Source organism: Morus notabilis, unplaced genomic scaffold (genome assembly GCF_000414095.1).
Source record: "Morus notabilis unplaced genomic scaffold, ASM41409v2 Scaffold645, whole genome shotgun sequence".
NCBI classification, from domain to species: Eukaryota; Viridiplantae; Streptophyta; class Magnoliopsida; order Rosales; family Moraceae; genus Morus; species Morus notabilis.
The window spans coordinates 400039-412239 of NW_010363463.1; the positions used below are offsets into that span (position 1 = coordinate 400039).

The 12201-nt window shown below is 32.9% G+C and overlaps 1 protein-coding gene and 1 non-coding gene across 2 annotated transcripts in view; one reads left to right on the forward strand and one right to left on the reverse strand.

Annotated features, from left to right (window-relative positions):
• The window catches only part of LOC21398626 (nuclear intron maturase 3, mitochondrial), a 2564-nt gene extending 1506 nt beyond the window's left edge, over positions 1-1058 (forward strand). The window contains exon 2 of the mRNA XM_024169676.1: positions 6-1058. Coding sequence (XP_024025444.1) covers positions 6-928 — 923 coding nt within the window. The 3' untranslated portion in view covers positions 929-1058. The remainder of the gene's footprint in view (positions 1-5) is intronic.
• A 2235-nt stretch (positions 1059-3293) lies between these two features.
• Positions 3294-3493, reverse strand: LOC112092760. Its single transcript, XR_002902738.1, has one exon. It is a non-coding gene; the product is annotated as a small nucleolar RNA U3 (small nucleolar RNA).
• Between the last annotated feature and the right edge of the window lie 8708 nt (positions 3494-12201).

Genomic DNA, 12201 nt, shown 5'->3' on the forward strand with positions numbered 1-12201 from the left:
AGAGCGTTGGGATTGGCACCGGAAATTATCGGCAGGGCATTTTCTTTCTTTGAGACACATTAGAGAACAATTACCTCAGGATCTTGTTGATTCTTATGATAACTTCCAAGAGCAAGTGGACAAGCATTTAAGTCCTGTCAAAGCTAGAAAGGCATTGGAAGAAGAAGAAAAGAGGATGGAGGAAGAAGAGGAGCGGAAATATGCTAAGAGAACAGTTGAGGACCTAACGAGGCTATGTATGAAAGTTGATGCGCCCATAGAACTTGTTAGGAAGGCAGTTAGGCTGGTTGGATTTACAAATCACATGGGACGGCCGAGGCCAATCAGTTTACTCACTGCTCTTGAAGATGCTGATATTGTTAAGTGGTACGCAGGTGTTGGAAGAAGGTGGCTTGATTTCTTCTGCTGCTGTCATAACTTCAAGATGGTTAAAACTATTGTAAGTTATCATTTGAGATTCTCCTGTATCTTGACATTAGCAGAAAAGCACGAAACCACCAAACGTGAATCGATTAAGCATTACAGTAAAGATTTGAAGATCTTCGACATGTGTGGAAACGGAGAAGTGCACTTCCCCACAGAGAGGGATGTAAAGATGATGGGAGATATGAACCTTTCTGATCCGAAACATGTGGATGGTGCTTTGTCTTTGGCTTTGATTAGATTGGCTTCTGACGAGCCTCCATATTCTTGTGTTGCTCATTTCTGCGAGAGAACTGATACTACTGTTTATCGACTAAGGTTGATGCAAAAACTGCTGAATGTGAACCCACTGGACGAAGAGAAATGGGTGCGGGGAATGGGTGCTATTCATGATAGCCTCAATCTGAAATGCCTTCCTCTCTGTCCTGATCACATACATGATTTGTACATGGGAAAAATCACCCTTCAGGACATTGATTGTACCTCATTCCTGGATGTGGACTGATGGTGTTTCATTTTATTATTTGGTTCTGTTATTGCTTACTGTTGATACATTAGACAGCAAATTTATCAAAGAAATACAAAGAAACTTTCGAGGGTAATTCTTTTTCATCCCAATTTACTCTAGGTTGGTCTTCATTTAGGGTAGTTTATTAGTACTAGATTGTCGATCGTAGATGGAGTGACATGGATATCATTGATGATCGAGGACTTTGAAACGCAAGGGCCTGGTCTTGAAGCTGAAACTTTCTGCATCTTATCAGAGAAACTGAGAATGACGGATGACCAACTCCATGTTGAGACCCTTTCGAACTTTTTCTTCCATACTACACTGTCATGGTTTTTTCTCCTGTCTCCCGGGCTGACATGCGAAGAGGCCTCTAGTTATTGATTGCTTTTCCTCATGGTAGGATTTAATTTTTTGGGTGTGCAGTTGATCCTCCAGGAACTTGGAAAATAACCTGCACAAATGCTTTTAACCATGGAACAATGGAGTAATTTGTTGTTGGCTAGTGGGATGAAGTTGAATACACAAGGAGAGTTCCGAGATAGATGAAAGTTGAAGAGATTTATGATTTAAAGAAATGCTGGATCGGTTTCTTATCAAGGAAATGAAGAAAACAGAATACAGTTATTTGAATAAATTTGATATTTTAGTTTTGTCACGATGAACAAAATGTATTAACTCTTCTCACCTGATTTAATCTATTTACTGAAGTCATTGCCTGGTTGAGAACAATATCGTCATGCCAAATGTAACCTAATAAATAAATTGGATATTGTTTTTAGTAGGTGACAACTTGATTCCCATTCTTTGAGCGGGTAACAAAGGGCAACTTGACACAACAAGTTAGAGCTATGAAACCTTCTTTTCTCATTAAACTCGTTGGATTATGAATGAGATATTTATGACTTGTTCTTTTAGAGTTTAACTTGAGTATAATTTTTGAGTTGAATTTGAGTTATAACTTGGGCTCTGTTCATTTTACCGATTCGAGTTTAGAATTCGAGTTTTATTACAATAAAAAGCTCTCAGAATTAGTCACATCTAACTTTTTGCTACAGTAAAAAATTCTCACATAAAGTCACATCTCAACTCGAATTAGTGAACTGAACAGGCCCTTGAGTTGAACTTGTAACTTGAGTTTGTGTTTGGTTGTGTACATTTGAGTTATGGTTTAAAATAATAATCTTTTTGAGTTTGTGTTTGAGTGAGTCAAAACTTGAATTTGTATTTAGATAGTATTTTAATAAAAACTCAATGTTGATGAAAAATTTTAATAGGGTATATGAGTCGGGTTTTATTCGTCTTTTCGTTGTTAACGCATAGAAAAAAAAAATCATCTCAATCAAAATTAAAACAAAAAAGTTATAACATTTTTAAGAATAGAAAAAATACTGTTCATTAATTTGAGTTCGAGTTTTTGAACTCGAATTGAAGGGGAAACTTGAACTCGAGTTTTAGTTATAAACTCGAGTTTGAACTCGATTTTAAACTTAAAAGAACATGAACTCGAATAAAGTTGTAACTCGAGTTGTATTTTTTTAAATTTTTCACTCAAAAGAATAAGTCCTTAAATGTCAAGTTGGAGGGTGTCCCAACCCTCCTCTGGATGCCACTTTCAGCTTACAGAGGCCTGCCCCTCCCGCGCGACGACCCCTGGAAGAAACCACAACTTCACGAAGCCACCATGCGACCTCTCATCTTCAGCGACATCTGTTGCAGAGTACTTGTCTAGACTCTCGAGCACTCGTCGATTGCCCCGCTAATAGAGAGAACCTTCTGCAGAAGCAGAAAATGTCAGCTCGTGGATTCTAACACTCTTTTTTTTAGTTATTTCGTTCTCCAATTTCTATTTAAATAGAATCCTTAGGAAAAGCATTTCATTTGGACCGAGTTAAAAAATTTATTGATCTCTCTGGTAAAACCAAAGTCATTGTTTAATAGCTAATTTGTTTTAATTTCCCCTATTAAAAGGACTCCATGAAACAGTTTTGGGACTAACTGTGCCAATTACTCGATATTAATTTGACACTAAATTGGCTGATTGTTTTACTATAAAAACAATGCTTCTTTGTTACGCAACGAATGTGGGACTGTCTTCAAGGGCACTTCTTCTTCTTTTTATTTATTTATTTTTTTTATTCTGGAGGTTTGTAACGCCAAAAGGGCATTGGGGGAAAAGAAAAATGGTTTCAGTACTGATGCTTGGAGTTTTTATATAATGTTTGTATCTTATGAGTGGAAAAGCTTATCTTCTAAGAATCTTAAACCAAAAACACCAGCAGTTGAGTAATAATAAAAAATAAGATTGGGTTGGAAACTTCAAAAAAAAAAAAAAAAAATCAATTTTCCATGAGAATTCTCGCTGCTGTTTTGGATCAAGAAGAGGTAATTGGCTGAGAACGATTCTCTACGGCTGAGATGATCTTTGGTACCATCACGCCGTTGATCACGCTCCGATCTCACGGTCATGATTCATCCACCAGGTTGAGATTCCTGTCTCCTTAGAACTCAAGGATACAGAGGTGCGAACCTTAAGAACAGATGCTGTTCAAGTAAAGTCCCAATCAGTCGGCCCAATAAAAGCATATAAAAGGCGCTTCTGTTTTCAGTTCGCAGTCGATGTGGGACAAAATGTATGCAAAACATACCTAATAAAAAAAAAAATTGTGGTCTTATTAATTATTATACGCTGGGTTTGTCGGTGCCGCCAAACATGATTTTTTTTTTTTTTTTTTAAGAGTTGGAAAACAATAAATGGTTTTCAATATTATCATTAACCATGTTGAATCAAAATAGTCCATTATAAAATAACTAAATGTATACAAATATACGTCTGTATGTATGTCAACATATATATGTAGAAACAGAGTTGGATTTTTTTTTTTTTTTTTTTTTGAAGGAGACACGAGTTAAAACTTTAACGAAACTACTAGTGCAAATTTAATAATTAACTTTTTTTTTCATCAATGTATATAGTTTTTTTCTCTAAATAAACCACAGTTATAATTCAATGTAATTCGATTTTTAAAATTCAAATAAAAAGTCTATTTAGTTTATTTAAGGTTTTAGAATTTGAAATAATCCTGTCATCACAAACCAAAACTAATTACTTAATTGAACCTTTATGAAAAAAAAAAATCAATTATAATTGCGCTAATCGAATCTATCAAGAGCTTCTATTAAATTCTTAACTAAAAAATTAAAGTAAAAAAAAAAAAAGAAATTATATTTTTTAGATGATTCAAGTTAAACATTATATCACACATAAATTGAATGTGTGATATATTTTTTTATTGTTAGAATTAGAATAATACTACATCTGCATTGTAAAAATATATTTTATAGAATATAAAATAAATTGTTGTATGTGTCATGTGGGTAGTCAATTAGAGAAACTTATTTTGATTTTTAAATACCCATTTAATTTTTAAAAAAAAATAGATATATCCAAATGTGTGTTTCAATCATAATGTATGTTTTTATCGAATGTTGTATTTTTATAAATAAAATGGAATATGCTAAAAGAAATATTTTAATCTTGAGAAAACTAATTAGGGTGTAATTTAGAAAAGTAAAAAACGTTAACTTTAAGCATATTTGAGCATCATTATTTTATTAGTGTCTTTTTAAATATATATATATATATATGTGATTTTCTATTTACATGCTTGACCTTTATCTATATTTTTTCTCATTTTTTTTTTTTTGAAAAAACAAAACTATGCATTCTACCTGTGCTAATTGTCTTTTTTTTTTTCTTGTAATCAGTCCAAGTATAACATATACTAAGATTTAATATACATTTCTTGTCTGTAATGTCTTTTTCACTTAATAATTAAAAAATATAAATTATATTTTTTTAAACAAATATGTCTATATATTGAAATAACGTTTTTTTTTAGTAGATTTATTGAAAGAACGTTATGCATGCATTAAATAACTATGTATTGGAAATGGTTTTACTTTTAGGAGGGAATTACTAAAAAGAAAAAGCATTGTGGATTTAAATGGTAAAGAGAAAACAGAAGAAGGCCTATAAAACACAAACAAATATTTAGGGACCATTAGTAAAAATAAGTTTTTATACTTTCACCAAAATCCACCTCTTTAAGGGCGCATGCGGATCAGGGGAAAAAAAAAAAGAAAAATTTTATATTGATACCGTATATTTTAAAATAATTATCTTTTAATATTTTATATTTTTAATAATTTTAAATTAATACATGACGTTTTGATACATCGTATTTTAATACTTTAAAACATTTTTTAAAATGTAAAAGGTCATTTTTACCCTCTTCATTAATAAAATAAAAACCAATAATTTAGAAAAAAATTTAAATGTATTAAAAAAAACTCTTTCAATCCCTCTCTTATTTCTTTCTCTACAAAAAAATCTCTAGAACACAGATGAATCTAAAGCACAATGCATAAAACAGATACAAATTTGAAATAATCAGATCAACTCAAAAAAATCAAAATCAAGTCCAAGAACACCAAGAACCCAAACAAATTAAAATCCACTATTCTTTCAGCAAGCTCAGAACAAATTGTTAGTCTCATCTTCTTTCTCACCAAAACCCAGACCTGGGAATTATTAGATCTGAAAAATCACGTAGAAATTTCTTTTTTTTTTTTCTTGTAATCAGTCCAAGTATAACATATACTAAGATTTAATATACATTTCTTGTCTGTAATGTCTTTTTCACTTAATAATTAAAAAATATAAATTATATTTTTTTAAACAAATATGTCTATATATTGAAATAACGTTTTTTTTTAGTAGATTTATTGAAAGAACGTTATGCATGCATTAAATAACTATGTATTGGAAATGGTTTTACTTTTAGGAGGGAATTACTAAAAAGAAAAAGCATTGTGGATTTAAATGGTAAAGAGAAAACAGAAGAAGGCCTATAAAACACAAACAAATATTTAGGGACCATTAGTAAAAATAAGTTTTTATACTTTCACCAAAATCCACCTCTTTAAGGGCGCATGCGGATCAGGGGAAAAAAAAAAAGAAAAATTTTATATTGATACCGTATATTTTAAGATAATTATCTTTTAATATTTTATATTTTTAATAATTTTAAATTAATACATGACGTTTTGATACATCGTATTTTAATACTTTAAAACATTTTTTAAAATGTAAAAGGTCATTTTTACCCTCTTCATTAATAAAATAAAAACCAATAATTTAGAAAAAAATTTAAATGTATTAAAAAAAACTCTTTCAATCCCTCTCTTATTTCTTTCTCTACAAAAAAATCTCTAGAACACAGATGAATCTAAAGCACAATGCATAAAACAGATACAAATTTGAAATAATCAGATCAACTCAAAAAAATCAAAATCAAGTCCAAGAACACCAAGAACCCAAACAAATTAAAATCCACTATTCTTTCAGCAAGCTCAGAACAAATTGTTAGTCTCATCTTCTTTCTCACCAAAACCCAGACCTGGGAATTATTAGATCTGAAAAATCACGTAGAAAATCTAGAAATGTTAATCTACAAAGATTAAACCTGTTTGGGTCGCCGGAGTTCCGCAGATGGGCTGGGCTCGGGGCTGGGAGGGGTCACGACGGATGGGGTCAGGGTTGCGACAGGGCCGCGTCGAGGCTCGGTTTGGGGCTGGGCAGGGTCGCAACAGCGGCAGAGAATGGATGTCAGAGTTGCGCGGGTAGGGTCGGGATTGCAGCGGGGCTGCGCCGGGGTTGGGCAGGATCGCGATGGCAGCAGATGGGGTTGGGCTTGCCGGTGGCTGGTCGCCGTGACTGGGCTCACCACAGATAGAAGAGAGAGAGGGAGTTATTCGAGAAAGAAAGAGAGAAGTGAGTTATTCGAGAAAGAAAGAGAGAAGTGAGAGAGAGCGAGTTGGTTGAGAGAGAGAAGAGGACGAGGGTATGGACTCGCGAGAGAGAGAAGAGGAGAGAATGTCGAGAAGAGAGGAGAGAGAAGATAGTGTTTGAGAGAAAGTTGTTTATTTTATGTTTTTATTTTTTTTTTAATTTTTAAATGTCTAAGGTTGCGTTTGGTATGAGGGTTCTAGAACCATGATTTTGATTCAAACCTTTGTTTGTTTGTAAAAAGTAAAAAATGATTCTTAAAAATCAGTGTTTAATTTGGATGGTTCTGGTTTAATGTTTGAATCCTGATGTGATCTTTTAAAGCAGAAGCACCCCACAAAATAAAATCACCCCCCTTGATTTTGGATGGTTCAAACCTCTAGTTCTGATTCCGGTTTCAGAACTATGGTTTGGACCCTAAGTTCAAACCATAAATCATGGTTCTAGTTCTAAAACTAAAACTACCCTGATTTGAACCATCATACCAAACGCAACCTAGGATTATTTTCTAGGGGACCTTCTTCAGTATGCCAGTATACCCGTAGGTTAAGTATTATGTTCATCGAATTTATATAAAATCACGTAAAAGTCAAAACATACACAGATCTAACGATTTAAAAAATCTGATCTGCCGGTACACCAAGCATACTAGAGAATCTCCGTATTTGTAAAATTTTTCTTAAATTTATTCATTTTTTGGTTAATTAAAGTGAAGGGCATTGTTGACTTTTTACATCCCAAAAAAGAGCCTTAATGTACTAAAAAACGATTTATCAAAATGTCAGGATACCACTTTAAAATTATTAAAAACACAAGATATCAAAAGACAATTACACTAAAACATAGGGTATTAATATGAATTTTTTTCAAAAAAAGGCACATGTGTAAAAAACTTGGCGACCTAACAAAAAATTTGAACTTAAAATTGAGAAAAACAAAAAAGATTATTTTCATAAATCCCCCTCGAACAATGGATCTTGTTTTAAAGTACCCTTGATTTTTTAAAATCATTCATTATACCTCCTGATATATAAAAAATAGTTCAAAATACCCCTTCTACCAACATCCGTCTATAACTCTAACAGATAATTGACGTGGCATATCATTACAAAATTAACTAAAGACATTTAATTCAAATTAGTTATATAAAAATATTAAATATTAAGAAATGAGTAAAAACAATTTTTTTAAAAACTAACATTTAATTGCACCCAAAACAAACAAACTCCCAAGTTCCAACCTCCTCCCCACCATCGCCTTTAGCCCGACGGACTTCGAACGCACCTTCAGCCCGGTAGACCCCATCGCCGCCACACTATGCCTCAGACCTGCACGAACACATCTAAGATCAACATGTGAGGATATCTGTTAGTCGAAAACCAACTCTCTACGAAAGCTGTGACAACGTGACTTCTCCCATTTGTGAAAAAGACGACGGCGTTCTCCATCATCACCTAATCGCGACCTTGCCTTCATCGTTGTATGTAATATATTTCAAATAAAAGGCTTAATATGTTTGCAATCTTGTATTACAAGGATTAATACAATGGTATATATACAATAAGGTTCCAACGGTTTCTGATACGACTAAAACATCATTTAGCTTAGGATTGCCTTGCGAGGTCTGAAGCAAGGCATTACCTATATGAGTGATTGGTAAAGACTACCCATTTCCAATAAAGATTGAATCTTTACCAAAATAAGGTTTTAAAGATGTAAGGTTACCTCCTTTATTTATCATGTGAGCTGTTGCATCCGAGTCGGCATACAAATTTTGGTCACTTTCACTGTTTAAGTTCATAGTTGCCAAAGCTTGTTAAGTTTTTGTCTCTTCAAGAACATAATCATACATATAGTAGCATTTGGTTGTAGTGTGATTAGTTCGTCCACAGATTTGGCAAGCTTCCTTGTTGTGAGTTGGCTTTCTTGGTCCTTGTCCTTTCCAATTATTAGTGTTATTGAATTTCAACTGAGGTTGGAAATTTGAGGATTGATTATTGTTATTGTTGGGCCAATTCTGAGAAAAAGGAGTTCCAGCCTCACCCTCTTGATTGACCTCTTCCTCTTTGTTGATCTCTTCCTTTTCCTCTTTCTCTTTGGCCAAGAAATGCTTGATTGTGATCAAGTTGTTGCTTTTCGTCCACTAGATAAACCTGTTCATGATTCTGTAACGACATTACAAATTAGTTGAATGATGGCTATGGAGGTTTCGATAATACATCAACTTTCAAATCTTTGTATTTCAGGCCAAGCCTTTTTGAGATTTGGAAAACTTTATCTATATCTGAAAAAGGCTTTCCGATTGCTGCCAGTTTGTCACAAATACTCTTGAAATTTCAGATGTACTCGCTAAGGGAAGCGACCCTTTGGTTAAGGCATATAAGCCAATTTTAAGTTGAGATTCATTCTCCTCAGTGTTGGGCAATAGTTGTTCTTAGAGAGAGTTCCAAACAAGAACACCTTCTTCACGAACTGTCACAAGCCCAGATCCGTCCTTTACCGATGCGCCACTATGCTAGATCTCCCCTCTCCATGGCTTCCCTCAAGAGCAGGTAACGTATTTTACCAACAACTTTCCCAATCTAAAGTTGAGGATGTCAAGATGCCATTGTTGAGCTTAACAAACTGTGAGTGTTTTTGCAGGTCAATCTGGGAGCTCAAATTTTCCAATTGAGTTTGATGCTTTTCTTTTCTTTTTTTTTTTCTGCAAATTGAGTTTGATGCTTGACGTTCCAATTGTTTTTTTTTTTTTTTTTGATGAATTGTTCAAATTGTATTGTCATCACTTGATTCTTGATTATTGGGTTGAGTTTCTTCATTCGGGGATTTTTCTTTTTTGAAAATTTATTACCTTTTTATCTTTATATTCATGATTTTTTATTAATTTTGTAGTACTTAATCTCATGGTTTAGCTAAATGAATGTTTTAATATTTTAAAATTAATGTCACGTCAGTATATCTGTTAGTATTATTGATGGACTTTAACGGAAGGAGCATTTTGAAATGTTTTTTTTTTTACAAATTGAGGGGGTGTAACTATCTCGACCCCAAAGGAGGGACCGTAATTATTGAGATATAATTAAAGAAAATTAACTTAATTAAACTGAATTGATTAATGAAAATCACGAAAATAAGTACATAAATGTCAAAATATATAGTTCCGGAACCTTTCTTTTACAAATAATACTAAAACAATTCATAATATTCAAAACTTATACAATATGGGACAATGCCGACCAATACATATCATATACAGAAATACAATACAACTTTAGAATTTTAAAATAAAACTGTAAAATCAAAATAAAACAAGTCACCTCGTATCTCGAGCCTTCAATCTGTTGGCATCTGCTTACCACGCTACAAATCAACTGCTAAATCTAGAGGGGGGAAAAACATTTAAAGCAGGGGTGAGCCAAATGTCCAGTAGGAAAAAAAAAGGGATGACGACAATAAAACAAGAAAGGTGAAATAATCATAAAGACTCGTACACCATCGAAAATAAAATGCATAACTCAAATGCAGGAGATGATAATATGTGAAAAACACCTAATCATGACTGATGCAGTCAAATATAGAGTCAAGCGGATAATCAAGTATTTGAAAGCTCTTTCATAATACTAAATCATTTTCAAATCCATTTCAAAAGTGATAAGGTACCCGGTGTCTAAGTAGTCTACAAATACTGGGTATTTGTAATTCTATCAGACACTAGGATATCCAAGTAATTTAGAGATAAAAGAAAGATAAAGATCATACGCCGGTAGTTTGAAATGTTCTTTCAAAGTACCGATACGTAATCTAGTGCAAAGCCTTGATATCACCACCCATACTATGAAAGTGGTCCTTACAGGTTTCAAGACCTACCCCCAATGATACGATCTCCATATCCCGATCTCTAGGCCATGATGCAAAATTGTAAATCCACTACCTAAATGCTCATTAGACAGCGTTTGAAAACTTAAATATATCATGCTCGAATTATCTCCAAAAATCATGATTCGTAAAAGTCAGGTTTTCCATATATATATAATCGTTATATATATATATATATATATAGAAATATACTTTTTCAAAATCATTTTTAAAGTCTCAACATTGGTGAAAACTAACTTTAACACTGAAAAATGAAAATCCATGAAATATATCCAAAAAGGAAGAGAAATGCAATCTCATGCTCAAACACGATCAAAACTCAAAAAATGAATATGCTAAATTCAATAATCTGTAAAATATCCATGAATGCATAAACAACAATGCAAAAGTGTCGTACTCTAATAAGATCCATTAAGTCTCCTTGAGATATCATAGTTATCAAGTGTTGGTGTTATCCTCTTTTAACACTTTTCGTCGTATTCCCTTTAGAACATGTTAAACAACCACAAAGGCTCCAAACTACTAATCATTCAGTCATAAATCAGTTTCTAACTCGAATCCCTATTCTTCATAACTCTAGTAAATTAGCAGTTTCATCGACTTTGACGGGAATATATATAAATTATTATCTAAGTCGGTAAAAATTCCAAAATGAACTCAATAAGAAAGTAGACACGTAGATCTTTCTAACGAGTTATTATATGCCCAAATCCAAGCTCTCTAAATGCCTCAAAAATAGTTTTTAAGAAATGAAAATTCTGTTCTTTCCTGGTTTTGACAGCTTTTGAAAAGTTTCTACATGAAACTTACAATGCGCACAACTCGGGTTACAAAACTCCAAATGACGTGATTTTAACTCCCACACATCACTAATAACATGTTCTAAATGTTAGTAACATTGGTTTAGGTGCAACAATCCTATTTCAAAAAGTAAGGGTCTCAGTTCTTTGTTTTATCAATTTTTAGAAAAGATAACTTTGACGACCGTTACGGAAATAATCATAAAATATTTTACACAGCCTCAAAAATTACAAAATCAATATCTAATTAAAGTAGACATCTAGGGCTTTCTAAAGAGCTATCACAAGCTTAGTTTGGGATATGTTAGGGTCTCCAAAAATATATTATACCAGATCAAAACGTGGCTATTTTTCTGCAGAATTTCTAGAAATCATGCTTAATTTTAAAAATGCATAAATCGAGCTATAGCTGTCTGTTTGAGATGGTTCTTGCGGCTATACGAAGCTTATGACATCTAATTTAAGGTGCTAACAAGGTTAATACTCAATAACTTATCAAATAATTGTAGTTTTTTAGTTTAAACAAAAAGGGAAAGATAACTCAACTTTTAATGAAGAAAACCCTACCTCTAGCTTTCTTGATTCTCATATGCAATGCTTCCAATCCAAAACTTAATCTTCTTAAAATCTCATGAAAATCCACCTTCAAATCTTGAAATCAACTTTAAGGTTGAATTATCCATAAAAATAGAGTAAAGCCCTCTATTTAGAAGCTTGGACATCACCTCCCTTGGAGGGAAAGA